General features: G+C 48.4%; 1 protein-coding gene across 1 annotated transcript in view; it reads right to left on the minus strand.

The window, feature by feature from the left end:
* Positions 1-17,152, minus strand: part of LOC116956314 (sodium/potassium-transporting ATPase subunit beta-3-like) — a 44,814-nt gene that overhangs the window by 16,079 nt on the left and 11,583 nt on the right. Inside the window, exon 3 of the mRNA XM_032977839.2 lies at positions 8,432-8,597. Coding sequence (XP_032833730.1) covers positions 8,432-8,597 — 166 coding nt within the window. The remainder of the gene's footprint in view (positions 1-8,431; positions 8,598-17,152) is intronic.

Genomic DNA, 17,152 nt, shown 5'->3' on the forward strand with positions numbered 1-17,152 from the left:
GGCAACGTGAGGAGGTGCAATATCTCGCGTGTAGATTAGAGGTCGCTTGAAGGGATCTTAGAAGTAATTCTGCGTTAGTCACCCTACAGGGCGGACACAAACTACTTATTCAGTACATATCATGACAAGTTTAGATACTCAATAGAACTCCGAATAGTGCAGACCCTTTCATCACCTGTGGCATGAGCAAGCAATTGCAGAGCTGCCCCCTCACATATTCACCATCAACTCGAGTAATCTTGGATTAATAAATAATATGCCCGTGTCAAGAGCGTGGATCGTTCAGCAAAATGTATGGTAAGAAGAAGTAAAAACAAAATCACAAACTTTACTTTTTTTTAAAAATCCGGTCATGCATTCTTTACAAATGTATGAAAACTAAAATGTAAATGACCAAAAAGTAGATTTAAAATTTTTGTTTACAATGCAATAATCGCCATAGAAATGTCCTCTGGGTGCCTATTCAGTGTTACTACCTTGGGACATAGGCACTCTGTGTCCAAACTGGGCCAAACACCACACAATCAGCCGTTGTTCAATATGCAAATCGCAGCTCTTACTCCCCCCCCCACCCCAACAGCATCCACTCTCATTCTCACTCTGGCTTCAAGCATGAGGCCTCATTCACAGGAAGGTAGCGATGCTGCCACAGTGGTGTGTAATGGTTTAGGAGAGCACTGGGTCTCTGGGTTCAATTCCATCTCCCAATGCGGCAGTTGCAACGGTCCGAGTTCCTTAAATCCTCCCCACCTATGTCCACCCAGCCGAATAATTGGGCGCGCCACAGTCAGCAGTAGTTTTATCGGCAGGCCGAGTGTAGTGGGGTAAAATGTGGGCTCTCCCACCTCTTTCTAGACTTATCTAGTTGATTCCCTGACGCCAGAAGTGGCATGAACAAGCAATGGCAGGGCTGCACCTTTAACTTTCTGGGCAGCAGCCTAAAGCCTCAACCACGCTAGGAGTACAGTGGGATAAAATCCCAGTTGAGGGTCAACTCAGCCCATCATAACTTCCAGGAGCGATTAAATAAAGCACCACTTTGTGAGGTGTCAACAGCGGTTGTACTTTGGATGGGTTTTTTTCCCCTGTCTTAAGGGTGTGGAATTTTCATCACCGCTTCAAGAATGTCAATAGCGCGGAGCACTGCCCCAATGCTCATTTACATTTGGAAGGGGACAATGACCTATTCTGAGCAGCAGTCACACGTGCATGATCTCACGCTTAAGATTTCTCGCGTTCAAGAAGGAGCGGCAAGTTTTTTTCTAAACGTACATGCACAGCCCTCTTTGTCAATCCACTGCTGGATGAGGACTTCTCCACAGGCCACAGCGATGTTTCTCCACGTTTCACTACACTGGTCAGCACTGGCTGGTAAAGGTGAGAAGCATAGATGTTGGAGAACGGTACTGTACAATTGGCGTTGCTGCACCGCAGTTCGCAGACAACGTAGACCCGTAGCAAATTCTGCGTACTTTGCCGAATGCCATTAATTAATAAGTTCTCGAGTCCAAGTTGTGTTTTCTGCCCGCTGTTCTCGTCTGTTGCAACGATGTGGCGTGTTTAGCATTTCAATGAGAATTCTTTCAACGCAACGCGGCAGGGAAAACACACTTGCGATCGCATCTGCAGGCCCATGCTCTCTGACTCACACCAAGACCGCCGGTGACCTCTTTCCGCCTGTTAACTATAGTGTGTGTGTGTGTGCGAGATCAAACAGAGAGCTAACCAGAACAAGGGCCATAACAGCAATGGTACTGCATCCACAAGTTTCAAAAGAGTCTCAAGGCTCTTTTTTCGGGAGGGTAAAAGCATTTATACGTGTGGCCACTTTCCACAAGCGAGCGTTTGGCATGTGGGAGGAAATTGGAGTTCTTGGAGAATACCCACGCATACATACATACATATTAGAGGATTTGCCAAATGACTAGAACCATTCCTCCATTCGTCAACACCATGACACCGAAATAACCAATGCAAGCTTTCAGTTTCACTGTGCACAACTGCTTGCAAGACGTTCACGATTGCGAAAGGACTCTCACGCTCTCTCCCGCCTCAGACGCTATGTTGTCTCTGCCTGTGTAGCAACGTTCCTGAATAGAAGCTTGGCTAAAAACCAACGGTGGTATATTTCATCAGACTTCATTCTGACATCTGATGAGATTAGTTTGTTGCCGATTGGTTTGGTCTAGTTTTCGGGTTGTTAATGCGTGTTGTTCGGCGCGATGTTCCAACGTTTCGCTCCACTTGCTGGGGGCTTCTTGGGGAAACATTGGACATCGTGCCGGACAACACGCGGCACAACCCAAAAACGCCACAGAGAGATGCACAGCACAACCGCAAAAAAGAAATAACCTACGCAGTAATCGTAACTACAGCTGTTTCCTGACGGTGGAGAAAGCCACCCCTAGCCGGCATACGGGGACAATTTAGCCAGAGTATATTTTTTTTAATTGTTGTTGTTTTCATTTTGGAGCCCTGAACATATGACCCACGGGTGCACAGCGGGCAGCCGTCACAAATTCTTCACTGACCGCTGCAACGATCGCCAGTGCGGCAATGAACCAACAACCACCAACAGGGCTCTCGCGACGACGCTGCCGTCTAAGCAAACAAAAAAAATATTTCCTACGAACGCCACAAAAAAACGACTGGAATTTAGGATTTTTCATACATTTTGTAGAAGCTGATCCCCGTACTAGCCTCTGGTGCGACCTTGTTCAAAGGTGTACGTACATAAAGTCACAGGAGGAGCACGGCACGGTTAACGGCTTGATGTGAATCATTTAGGAGGGCTGCGTTCTGCAGTGAGGGGGGCATGGGGGGTGTGGAGAGGGTTAAGCCCCCTCCAACCCCCCCCCCCCTGCGCTCCCCCCCCACCTGATATTACGGCGTTGTTCCCATATCACAGCAATTGGACCGGCACATCTGAGATACAAGGATTGTGTCTGGTTTTTAATTTCCACTGAACTTAACTATATATATATAAAACGACACCCTTTAAAAGAACATGGGTCAAGGTTAAGAGGTCATCGTGGCCAAATACAGTTGAAGTAAGCACCCGACGTTCCCCTTCGCTAGACCCCATCCTCAGCTGTTGGGAATTTGACACCCTCCCTACAAACGTCTCCTCGCACGGCGTTCCACCATCTGGCTTTAGGCCTCCCCCCGCTTGGTCGCCGACTTTCTGGGTGCCACTAAAATGTCACGGTTCCCTCCTCCGTCCTGCACACGTGTCCCACCCATCACAAACAAACCTCCTCTTTCTCATCATACCTCAAGTTGCTTTCTTGCCACATTGTTTTCTGAACTTCCAAGTTGCTTATAGCCTATAGTGCAATGAATTTACTGTTTTCTTTTTTGGATGAGCCTTTATTCAAAAGGCTCGAAAGTTTATTTTCTGGATGCCTTGCAAGTGAAGCGCCTATTAATCAGCATACATTACTCCCGCCTCAAAAGTCCAAGCTTTGATATTACAATTCACCTCTCTGGTCTCAAACATTTTTTAAATCAAATTTATTTCCTGTTTAAATGAGCAATGAAGTGATGCTCATCCCATTTACAGTCATGGTAACTCCTCATTATTTGTCGGGGTCGAGTCTATTCATAGAACAGCCACAGTTGACTTCACCACGAAGTGGTATCCACTTAAAGTACCACGGAGTGACAGAATAAAACCCCAGCCAGGATTTGAACTCACAATCTTCTGATTGCAAGCTGCTCACTCTGTCGCTGAACCACCTTCTATGAAAGTAATTTAAGTGTTCCATTAAAAGCTCACCCTGGGAACACCATATATGCAATCTTGACATTCTCAGAACTCCCAGTGATTTGTACATTACTGGCCGAATACACAATGTCCTCTACTTACCACATATTTTCACTTCCCTTTGACCCCTGTGGTCAGACAAGTGAGGAGACACAGAGACAGCTTTATACATTCTACAAGAGCTAGTTTTTCTTGTTAGTAAACTCTTCCTTTAGGGGCCCGGTCGTATCCAGCCCCCAGTGTCTGCAATTGATAACAGCTTCAAAGCGCTTGCCGAACAAGGTCTTCGCAAGCAACTTCTGCATCATCTCCATAGTCCAATATCTTTCACGTGCCAATGATCCACTGTGATATCTGGCTGCTTGGCTGCGTGAACACATCAGCAGTGAACCATCTTGCCCAAGCCTACATCATTGACATGCTTCACCCATATGTTCCCCTCAAGGTCCCTGAGATCTGGGGGATACATATCTTCTCTGCATTCCCAGGTCGAGGTTTCGGTCTCTGGGTGACCGAGTTTTTCCCCGGGTAGCCCCCAGGCTCTGGAATGCTCTTCCACGAGATATCAGGGATCTCTGAGCTTGTGGGCATTTTAAAAATGCATCTTAAAACCTATTTATATGTATTCTTGGTTCTTTCGGTAAAGTCACGTAGAAGGGAAATAATAAAATAATGAAAATACAACGTAGTAATATATTAAATTAAATAAAAGAACCACGAATATAAATCCCTGCAGTCACGAAAGCTTTAAATCGAAGCCTATTTATATGCTTCCGCTTATTAAACTTTTAGTTAATTTAGCAAATGGATTATTAAAATGTATTTATAATAAAATTATGTTCACGCTCAGTGTCTGCTGCTGCTGTGTCCTGTACAGCGCTTTGAGATCCTTGATGAAAAGCTGCTACATACATGGAAATATTATTGTTGCGCAGCAGCTAAATGTGGCCAAACGGAGCATCTTGGCATCGCCGAAACTGCAAATGTGGACAGATGCAGCATGGAGATGGGTACTGTAGAGATGGAATGATCTCTTGACCACACTGGATGACCATCAGATGTGACGCTATGATTGTTCAGATAATTCCATGACATGACTCCAAATCAGCTGAGATCCACTGCAGGATGAGTGCCTCCCCACTCCGTGCGGGTCACGTGGGTTATTAGGCCACAGTTCACCACGCTGGCAAGGGATGGCTTGGTGAACGTGGAGAGCATAGCCGAGAGAGCATAGAAGTACAAAACAATGGGTTTTGCTGCAATTCCCAATGCTACCCACAATTGAGATATAATCGGTGATACAAATATAAAAAGGATGTACCTTCTATGTCCCATGGCCAGTGTAGTTGAACCCAAAAGGGAGACATTATCCTGAGTGGTCAGTGCGACCGATTCATTTGAGTTTTGTTCCACCCCCAAAGCGGACCCCCATCTGCTACTGATTACCACCAATATTTTTGATGCCGTATTTCAAGAGAACCCGAAGGACAGTGAATAAACAAACTGAGCGCACTGCTCCCATAGATGAGCCCTTTTTTTTCGCCATCATGCTGCGAAGCGACTTAGAAAATTGCCCTCTATTCCACCAGCAGGGTTTCTGCCCAGATTTTTTTCTATGTCCAAAGGCTCAGCCAAACAAATGTTCTTAAATTTTGAACGATACGTTTTCTTCGTGAGACACAGAGGCGTCAGAGCTATTGCGGCATTGCAAACATATTGGAGAGAAAGCGGTAAGCGAGTTGTAAAAGGTCTAGGACTAAAACAAATAATTTCTATGCTAATTTGTTTTAGTAATTAAAATAGATTAGCATATTCTATGCAATTTCTCGAGGCTTCAGAAAATAACACGCGCCCAAACCACGTGCCTGGTGCCAATGAAGTTATACTAATCTGGTAACATACACACACCGACTACATTCTAAGGTGCACCCACAAATAATTGCATTAAAATACGGAAAAGTGTGCCTTGTAATGTAGCAAATATCGCGCATCAAGCAGTGTGTCAACACGAACGTAAGGTGGAGAGTCTGATGACATGAGACTTAATTGCTTGTTCCCGTGGAGCTGTCAAGATAAGAAACGAGCACACAACACACTCTCACACAGAAGAGAACACATTTCCAATTTACACTTAGAGCTGTTGTTAAAAGTGCTGTTAGCAAGCCCCTATTAATGTCAGTTCAACACGTGAAGTAACTAGCCGGGCCAACACCACACCCCCATCACTCTCTCACTCCCATCACTCTCTCACTCTCCCATCACTTTCTCACTCCCATCACCCCCATAACTCTCTCACTCTCATCACTCCCATCACTTTCTCGCTCCCATCACCCCGTCACTCTCTCACTCCCATTACTCTCTCACTCTCATCACTCTCTCACTCCCATGACCCTCTCACTCCCATCACCCCCATAACTCTCTCACTTCCATCACCCTCTCACTCCCATCATCCCCATTACTCTCTCACTCCCATTACCCATAACTCTCCCACTCCCATCACCCCCATAACTCTCTCACTCTCATCACTCTCTCACTTCCATGACTTTCTCACTCCCATCACTCACTCTCATCACTCTCTCACTCCCATCACCCCGTCCCTCTCTCACTCCCGTCACTCTTACTCCCATCACCCCCATCACTCTCTCACTCACTCACTCCCATCACTCTCTCACTCCCATCACCCCCATCACTTTCTCACTCCCATCACCTCCATCACTCTCTCACTCCCATCCCTCTCTCACTCCCATCACCCCATCACTCTCTCACTCCCATCACCCCATAACTCTCTCACTCCCATCACCCCATCACTCTCTCACTCCCATCACTCTCTCACTTCCATCACCCCATCACTCTCTCACTCCTATCACCCTCTAACTCCCATCACCCCCATCACTTTCTCACTCCCATCACCCCCATCACTCTCTCACTCCCATCACTCTCTCACTCCCATAACTCCCATCACCCTCTAACTCCCATCACCCCCATCACTTTCTCACTCCCATCACTCTCTCACTCCCATCACTCTCACTCCCATCACTTTCTCACTCCCATCACTTTCTCACTCCCATCACCACATCACTCCCATCACCCTCTCACTCCCATCACCCCATCACTCTCTCACTCCCATCACCCTCTAACTCCCATCATCCCATCACTCTCTCACTCCCATCACCCTCTCATTCCCATCACCCAATCACTCTCTCACTCCCATCACCCCCATCACTCTCTCACTCCCATAACCCTCTCACTCCCATCACCCTCTAACGCCCATCACCCCATCACTTTCTCACTCCTATCACTCTCTAACTCCCATCACCCCCATCACTCTCTCACTTCCATCATGCCCATCAATATCCCACTCCCATCATCCCATCACTCTCTCACTCCCATCACTCTCTCACTCCCATCACTCTCTCACCCCATCACTCTCTCACTCCCATCACCCCCACCACTCTCACTCCCATCACCCCATCACTCTCTCACTCCCATCACCCCATCACTCTCTCACTCCCATCACTCTCTCACTCCCATCACCCCATCACTCTCTCACTCCCATCACCCCATCACTCTCTCACTCCCATCACCCTCTCATTCCCATCACCCAATCACTCTCTCACTCCCATCACCCCCATCACTCTCTCACTCCTATAACTCTCTCACTCCCATCACCCCCATCACTCTCTCACTCCCATCACCCCATCACTCTCACTCCCATCACCCCATCACTCTCTCACTCCCATCACTCTCTCACTCCCATCATCCCATCACTCTCTCACTCCCATCATCCCATCACTCTCTCACTCCCATCACCCAATCACTCTCTCACCCCCATCACTCTCTCACTCCCATCACCCCATCACTCTCTCACTCCCATCACTCTCTCACTCCCATCACTCTCATCACCCCATCACTCTCATCACCCCATCACTCTCTCACTCCCATCACTCTCTAACCCCCATAACTCTCTCACTCCCATCACCCCATCACTCTCTCACTCCCATCACTTTCTCACTCCCATCACCCCATCACTCTCTCACTCCCATCACTTTCTCACTCCCATCACCCCATCACTCTCTAACCCCCATAACTCTCTCACTCCCATCACCCCATCACTCTCTCACTCCCATCACTTTCTCACTCCCATCACCCCATCACTCTCTCACTCCCATCACCCCATTACTTTCTCACCCCCACCACCACCCCCCACCACCTAACCCCCCACCAACACCCCCCCACCACCCCCCCCCCACCTCACCCCCCACCACCTCACCCCCCACCACCACCCCCCACCACCTCACCCCCCACCACCACCCCCCCCCACCTCACCCCCCACCACCTCACCCCCCACCACCACCCCCCACCACCTCACCCCCCACCACCACCCCCCCCCCCACCTCACCCCCCACCACCTCACCCCCCACCACCACCCCCCACCACCTCACCCCCCCCACCTCACCCCCCACCACCTCACCCCCCACCACCACCCCCCACCACCTCACCCCCCCCCACCTCACCCCCCACCACCTCACCCCCCACCACCCCCCACCACCTCACCCCCCCCACCTCACCCCCCACCACCTCACCCCCCACCACCACCCCCCACCACCCCCCCCACCACCACACCCCCCACCACCTCACCCCCACCACCTCCCCCCACCACCTCACCCCAGCTCTTGGGGGTGCGCCCCACCACCTCTCCCGTGTGCGGGTTGTAGAAGAAGTGGCGCAGTCCCTTGAGGCGGTCTCCCCACGTCCTCTTCACGGGCTCCATCTCCTCCTCGTCGTCTTGCTCCTCCTCCTCGTCCTCCTCCTCGCCGTTCTGCCGCCGGGTCTGAGGCGGGACGAACGAATAAACGAACGAGTCGCGTGGCGAATGAGTTCGATGAATGAATGAATGAACGGCAGAACTTTGAGCGAGTTATTTAAACGTAGTTACGGAGAGGGGAGTGGGGGGCGGGGTAGGCGAATACGAATCGATTCCAAGTTTCCATGATCTATAATCAATTCCACCATAGCGGCCAAGCCCGGATACGGTCTCGATTCCCGATTCAATAATTTGGTTACGCCCTGGCTGAATCGGATCGAGTGGTGTGAGGAAAAAAAGAAGATAGGGGATCCACCTCCCTCAGTAATAACACAAAGAAAACGCGCGACGTTTCGGGCCATAGTCCCTTATTCACGGCGGAGAGATTTGATCTGTCAACACTCACAAGAGGCAGACCGCCGTAATGCATTTGTTAAAGTTAGAACTGCAACTTCGATAACCACCTCCCCTCACACCACTGCAATGAATGGGAACGGGGAAAAAAGGGCGGGAAAAGTTTTTAAACACTAAAAAAACTTTAAATGTACATAACGGTTACTGTAACCATTGGGTACACGACTTCGCATATTCGAGTCGCATAACTTTCAACCCATACGGTTTACCCCGTATCTTTTTTTGTACGGGGAAATAGAGTTTTAAGGTCCATACGGCGTACAGCCGTTTCAATACGGACAAAAAAAACGTTTTTGTCTTGATTTAAAGCTTTCGTGACTGCAGGGATTCATATTCTTGGTTCTTTCGGTAAAGTTACCACGTAGAAGGGAAACGATTAAATAATAAAAATATTACAATACAATTCTCACGACGTTTTGACTGCAACACAAGCAATCATCATCAGGTGTGAAAACCACAACAATAAAACAAATTTAAACCACCACTTTTTAAAAATGTTCTTGCTGTGGTTTTCACACTTGATGATGATTGCTTGTGTTGCAGTCGAAACGTCGTGAGAATTTAATTGTTTTATATTTTTTATTATTTTATTGTTTCCCTTCTATGTGAATTTACCGAGAGAACCAAGAATATTTGTCGTGAGTGTTATGTTATCTAAATTTACGGCTATTATTGTGGCACGCAATAACAATAGTAACAATGACCACTGCAAAGTATTATCTGTATTTTGATTTAGTGTGCTGATCTTAAAGGTGCATTGAACAATGTGATGCTCCGACTGATGCTCCTGTTGTTGTGGGGTGACTCATGCAACCAGCTATGTCTAGGATTTGGTGTTACATGTTATTTATGTAGTTTATTGTTAAAAATTCGGTCACAGTCCCTATGATCATTGCTTTTATGGCTTTATTTTGGTGATGGGTCTCTGTGTGAGTCTATGGGTCTCTGTGTGAGTCTATGGGTCTCTGTGTGAGTATGGGTCTCTGTGTGAGTCTATGGGTCTCTGTGTGAGTCTATGGGTCTCTGTGTGAGTCTATGGGTCTCTGTGTGAGTCTATGGGTCTCTGTGTGAGTCTATGGGTATCTGTGTGAGTCTATGGATCTCTGTGTGAGTCTATGGGTCTCTGTGTGAGTCTATGGGTATCTGTGTGAGTCTATGGATCTCTGTGTGAGTCTATGGGTCTCTGTGTGAGTCTATGGGTCTCTGTGTGAGTCTATAGGGGTCTGTGTGAGTCTATGGGTATCTGTGTGAGTCTATGGATCTCTGTGTGAGTCTATGGGTCTCTGTGTGAGTCTATGGGTCTCTGTGTGAGTCTATAGGGGTCTGTGTGAGTCTATGGGTCTCTGTGTGAGTCTATGGGTCTCTGTGTGAGTCTATGGGTCTCTTTGTGAGTCTATGGGTCTGTGTGTGAGTCTATGGGTATCTGTGTGAGTCTATGGATCTCTGTGTGAGTCTATGGGTCTCTGTGTGAGTCTATGGGTCTCTGTGTGAGTCTATAGGGGTCTGTGTGAGTCTATGGGTCTCTGTGTGAGTCTATGGGTCTCTGTGTGAGTCTATGGGTCTCTGTGTGAGTCTATGGGTCTCTGTGTGAGTCTATAGGGGTCTCTGTGAGTCTATGGGTCTCTGTGTGAGTCTATGGGTCTCTGTGTGAGCCTATGGGTCTCTGTGTGAGTCTATGGGTCTCTGTGTGAGTCTATGGGTCTCTGTGAGTCTATGGGTCTCTGTGTGAGTCTATGGGTCTCTGTGTGAGTCTATGGGTCTCTGTGTGAGTCTATGGGTCTCTGTGTGAGTCTATGGGTCTCTGTGTGAGTCTCTAGGGGTCTGTGTGAGTCTATGGGTCTCTGTGTGAGTCTATGGGTCTCTGTGTGAGCCTATGGGTCTCTGTGTGAATCTATGGGTCTCTGTGTGAGTCTATGGGTCTCTGTGTGAGTCTATGGGTCTCTGTGTGAGTCTATGGGTCTCTGTGTGAGTCTATGGGTCTCTGTGTGAGTCTATGGGTCTCTGTGTGAGTCTATGGGTCTCTGTGTGAGTCTATGGGTATCTGTGTGAGTCTATGGATCTCTGTGTGAGTCTATGGGTCTCTGTGTGAGTCTATGGGTCTCTGTGTGAGTCTATAGGGGTCTGTGTGAGTCTATGGGTCTCTGTGTGAGTCTATGGGTCTCTGTGTGAGCCTATGGGTCTCTGTGTGAGTCTATGGGTCTCTGTGTGAGTCTATGGGTCTCTGTGAGTCTATGGGTCTCTGTGTGAGTCTATGGGTCTCTGTGTGAGTCTATGGGTCTCTGTGTGAGTCTATGGGTCTCTGTGTGAGTCTATGGGTCTCTGTGTGAGTCTATAGGGGTCTGTGTGAGTCTATGGGTCTCTGTGTGAGTCTATGGGTCTCTGTGTGAGCCTATGCGTCTCTGTGTGAGTCTATGGGTCTCTGTGTGAGTCTATGGGTCTCTGTGAGTCTATGGGTCTCTGTGTGAGTCTATGGGTCTCTGTGTGAGTCTATGGGTCTCTGTGTGAGTCTATGGGTCTCTGTGTGAGTCTATGAGTCTCTGTGTGAGTCTATGGGTCTCTGTGTGAGTCTATGGCTCTCTGTGTCAGTCTATGGGTCTCTGTGAGTCTATGGGCCTCTGTGTGAGTCTATGGGTCTCTGTGTGAGCCTATGGGTCTCTGTGTGAGTCTATGGGTCTCTGTGTGAGTCTATGGGTCTCTATGTGAGTCTATGGGTCTATGTGTGAGTCTATGGGTCTCTGTGTGAGTCTATGGGTCTCTGTATGAGTCTATGGGTCTCTGTGTGAGTCTATGGGTCTCTGTGTGAGTCTATGGGTCTCTGTGTGAGTCTATGGGTCTCTGTGTGAGTCTATGGGTCTCTGTGTGAGTCTATGGGTGTCTGTGTGAGTCTATGGGTCTCTGTGTGAGTCTATGGGTCTCTGTGTGAGTCTATGGGTCTCTGTGTGAGTCTATGGGTCTCTGTGTGAGTCTATGGGTCTCTGTGTGAGTCTATAGGGGTCTGTGTGAGTCTATGGGTCTCTGTGTGAGTCTATGGGTCTCTGTGTGAGCCTATGCGTCTCTGTGTGAGTCTATGGGTCTCTGTGTGAGTCTATGGGTCTCTGTGAGTCTATGGGTCTCTGTGTGAGTCTATGGGTCTCTGTGTGAGTCTATGGGTCTCTGTGTGAGTCTATGGGTCTCTGTGTGAGTCTATGAGTCTCTGTGTGAGTCTATGGGTCTCTGTGTGAGTCTATGGGTCTCTGTGTCAGTCTATGGGTCTCTGTGAGTCTATGGGCCTCTGTGAGTCTATGGGTCTCTGTGTGAGTCTATGGGTCTCTGTGTGAGTCTATGGGTCTCTGTGTGAGTCTATGGGTCTCTGTGTGAGTCTATGAGTCTCTGTGTGAGTCTATGGGTCTCTGTGTGAGTCTATGGGTCTCTGTGTCAGTCTATGGGTCTCTGTGAGTCTATGGGCCTCTGTGTGAGTCTATGGGTCTCTGTGTGAGCCTATGGGTCTCTGTGTGAGTCTATAGGTCTCTGTGTGAGTCTATGGGTCTCTATGTGAGTCTATGGGTCTATGTGTGAGTCTATGGGTCTCTGTGTGAGTCTATGGGTCTCTGTATGAGTCTATGGGTCTCTGTGTGAGTCTATGGGTCTCTGTGTGAGTCTATGGGTCTCTGTGTGAGTCTATGGGTCTCTGTGTGAGTCTATGGGTCTCTGTGTGAGTCTATGGGTCTCTGTGTGAGTCTATGGGTCTCTGTGTGAGTCTATGGGTCTCTGTGTGAGTCTATGGGTCTCTGTGTGAGTCTATGGGTCTCTGTGTGAGCCTATGGGTCTCTGTGTGAGTCTATGGGTCTCTGTGTGAGTCTATGGGTCTCTGTGAGTCTATGGGTCTCTGTGTGAGTCTATGGGTCTCTGTGTGAGTCTATGGGTCTCTGTGTGAGTCTATGGGTCTCTGTGTGAGTCTATGGGTCTCTGTGTGAGTCTATAGGGGTCTGTGTGAGTCTATGGGTCTCTGTGTGAGTCTATGGGTCTCTGTGTGAGCCTATGCGTCTCTGTGTGAGTCTATGGGTCTCTGTGTGAGTCTATGGGTCTCTGTGAGTCTATGGGTCTCTGTGTGAGTCTATGGGTCTCTGTGTGAGTCTATGGGTCTCTGTGTGAGTCTATGGGTCTCTGTGTGAGTCTATGAGTCTCTGTGTGAGTCTATGGGTCTCTGTGTGAGTCTATGGCTCTCTGTGTCAGTCTATGGGTCTCTGTGAGTCTATGGGCCTCTGTGTGAGTCTATGGGTCTCTGTGTGAGCCTATGGGTCTCTGTGTGAGTCTATGGGTCTCTGTGTGAGTCTATGGGTCTCTATGTGAGTCTATGGGTCTATGTGTGAGTCTATGGGTCTCTGTGTGAGTCTATGGGTCTCTGTATGAGTCTATGGGTCTCTGTGTGAGTCTATGGGTCTCTGTGTGAGTCTATGGGTCTCTGTGTGAGTCTATGGGTCTCTGTGTGAGTCTATGGGTCTCTGTGTGAGTCTATGGGTGTCTGTGTGAGTCTATGGGTCTCTGTGTGAGTCTATGGGTCTCTGTGTGAGTCTATGGGTCTCTGTGTGAGTCTATGGGTCTCTGTGTGAGTCTATGGGTCTCTGTGTGAGTCTATAGGGGTCTGTGTGAGTCTATGGGTCTCTGTGTGAGTCTATGGGTCTCTGTGTGAGCCTATGTGTCTCTGTGTGAGTCTATGGGTCTCTGTGTGAGTCTATGGGTCTCTGTGAGTCTATGGGTCTCTGTGTGAGTCTATGGGTCTCTGTGTGAGTCTATGGGTCTCTGTGTGAGTCTATGGGTCTCTGTGTGAGTCTATGAGTCTCTGTGTGAGTCTATGGGTCTCTGTGTGAGTCTATGGGTCTCTGTGTCAGTCTATGGGTCTCTGTGAGTCTATGGGCCTCTGTGAGTCTATGGGTCTCTGTGTGAGTCTATGGGTCTCTGTGTGAGTCTATGGGTCTCTGTGTGAGTCTATGGGTCTCTGTGTGAGTCTATGAGTCTCTGTGTGAGTCTATGGGTCTCTGTGTGAGTCTATGGGTCTCTGTGTCAGTCTATGGGTCTCTGTGAGTCTATGGGCCTCTGTGTGAGTCTATGGGTCTCTGTGTGAGCCTATGGGTCTCTGTGTGAGTCTATAGGTCTCTGTGTGAGTCTATGGGTCTCTATGTGAGTCTATGGGTCTATGTGTGAGTCTATGGGTCTCTGTGTGAGTCTATGGGTCTCTGTATGAGTCTATGGGTCTCTGTGTGAGTCTATGGGTCTCTGTGTGAGTCTATGGGTCTCTGTGTGAGTCTATGGGTCTCTGTGTGAGTCTATGGGTCTCTGTGTGAGTCTATGGGTGTCTGTGTGAGTCTATGGGTCTCTGTGTGAGTCTATGGGTCTCTGTGTGAGTCTATGGGTCTCTGTGTGAGTCTATGGGTCTCTGTGTGAGTCTATGGGTCTCTGTGTGAGTCTATGGGTCTCTGTGTGAGTCTATGGGTCTCTGTGTGAGTCTATGGGTCTCTGTGTGAGTCTATGGGTCTCTGTGTCAGTCTATGGGTCTCTGTGTGAGTCTATGGGTCTCTGTGAGTCTATGGGTCTCTGTGTGAGTCTATGGGTCTCTGTGTGAGTCTATGGGTCTCTGTGTGAGTCTATGGGTCTCTGTGTGAGGCTATGGGTTTCTGTGTGAGTCTATGTACGTTGAACTTCTTTCACACCGTATGTAGCCAACCGCGCTAATAGGAGGTGCGGGAGAAAGACAACAAACTAAACACACACATACAGACGCACTCGCTCACCTCTCACACACACAGCTAGCTGGCTGAGCGTTCCAGCAAATTCTATGAGTGGACTAGCCTTGACCTTTCCTGAGACTCGAGTTACACAGGAAGACACGTAAATGACCGAGGTATGCTGTGAGGAAGTTTCAAAGGTGTTTCCATCATTCCCATTATCGAGAAGCTATGATTTAGTTTGCTTACAAGAAACAAGGTGACCTTGTAAAAAACTAAATAACGTCATATTTTTGCATAATACTTATTATTAATAGATATGCCATATATTCAGCATCTGTCTGATTTTACTATGTACGAATATACCATCAACACCAATTTGAATTAAATAAAACAATACATCTCAAGGTGCAATTCGTCGTTGGCAGTTATTTAAACGTGTGATTGTTAGATAGATGTGGGAACAAGGCCCAACTTTTACATGAGACGCCTGAGGTGTGAACGATTGCCGGATTGTCAGAAAGGTATGTATGTGAAATCGGCATTAAGCGGTCGTGTACCAAATGTCGAATTCACAACATTTGGTGATATCTAAAATAAAACCGCGAGGTGAAAAAACCCCCCATAACGCGTGAATTTGTGACCATAACTGATATTCAAACCATTTCCGGAGCTTATGAGAAAATTCGCCGGCCAAGAAGAAATGCCGCACAGGACAAAAATAAAATGATAGTGTTTGTAACACAAAGACGTTTACACAACAGAAGCACAACAGGAAATCCTGATGACAGCATAATGCTTGCATATACCCTGCACACAGGCTGAAAGCTTGACTTACAATGCATGCTGGGACTTCCTTTACTTTATTTTTATAATTATTTATTATTACTACGCTCATTTACCCATAAGAGCCTCACTTAGTCTCCAGACACTTTTTCAGGAGGCTCCTGCCTCGTTCTTTGGGAGCCAGGGAGCGATGTGTAATGCCAACTGAGTAATTTGCAGGTGTGGTTTTTTTTTCAGCAGCATTGGGCTGGTTGGTCAATATGTTACCACGTACATTGTGTCTTTCTTGAGATTGTTCTCCCGTTTGTTACCAAACCAATCCCACGACTCACAAGGTGCGCGGAGGCCCTCAATCCAGCAGTGGATTGACAAAAAGTTCGCCGGATGGAACGATATTTGTTTGGACTCTCACAATTTAGTGCCTAATTTATCCACCCGCTGGGTGATTATGTGCTGCACGAACACTTGAGAAATATATGAATAATCAAATTACTGGCTGTTAGTCATGTGCTCTGACCACTGCTCTATCTGGCCGTATGATCCACCGGGCCATCGCTTCTCTCTTAAGAAAAAGGTAAAGCCCTGCAATTACTTGCTCATGCCATTGCTGGCAGAACAGCCTCCACTAAAGGGGGCCTCTAGGGGGTATTTGGCCTCCTCTTCCATGCTGGCTCAGACGTCTTGGAGGAGGTGGCAGTACTTTACACCCCACCAACCCACACGCGATATGCCGATCGACTGAACCTTGGTGTGCCCATTTATACTGCTGTGTGCGCATGGACGATGGTGGTGGGAGGAGGGGGGGGGGGGTCAGGGGTCAGGCGGGGGGGGGTTTAAGAAGCGCGCCATTTTTTCCTGCCACGCCGGGAGATAGAGTAAGTCCTGCACTTGCTAAAAATTGCAACGCAGTCTCCCCCCCCCCCCCCCCCCCCCCATTCTGGAGAGGAACGGAGGAACCAATAAATCTATTAGCGTGCTTGGCAGTGCACCGCTACATGAACTTTCCTCTTTTGTGAACCATTTGATGTGAGCGGGTTAGATAATGGGGAATTTAATCCGGTTGCCAAATGCGCAATCAATTAACGCGTTGCCGGCTCGGCAAATGTCCTCAGAGAGGGGGTCCCAGGTGCCGCCGTTGGGTTTCCAATGGGCAGGGAAGGGCCCCTTTTTACTTCTCCGCTGGTCCCAATGCTTTGAGATGTGCTCCTATCCCCGTCGGTGGCCACTTCCAGCGCAAAGCGTTGGCCGGCACCGTGGGAACCTGTCAGGGCTGCGTATGTGTGCGCGCGTCGCGCGGAGGGGAAAAGGGGGTCGCCCGAGAGGCCAAGCCTGTGCGCAGTTCTCCGGCCAAAATGTGAATGAAAGGGAAAATGAACGAGCAAAAAGAAAAAACACACACAAAAAAACGGAGGCGTTCTTTCACCAATCGCGCTCTTCCGTCTCGTCAATTAGCACGCGATTAGCGTGACGTTCAAATTTGACGTCGTTTAACTCGGGTGGTACGCCACCTCCGATTAGCACGGTTGGCTACGTACGGCGCGAAAGAAGTACAACATACGGTTACGTACAAAGTCGCACATCTGACTCGCTGTGGACTGAAGTTATAGGCGGATGTGTGGAAAGGTCGGATATGCGGTCATCCGTAGAAATATGCGTGAGTTGGTTACTGCTCAAAAATAA

Source organism: Petromyzon marinus, chromosome 64, assembly GCF_048934315.1.
Source record: "Petromyzon marinus isolate PM22_M1 ecotype Great Lakes invasive population chromosome 64, UKy_Petmar_22M1.pri1.0, whole genome shotgun sequence".
Lineage (NCBI taxonomy): Eukaryota > Metazoa > Chordata > Hyperoartia > Petromyzontiformes > Petromyzontidae > Petromyzon > Petromyzon marinus.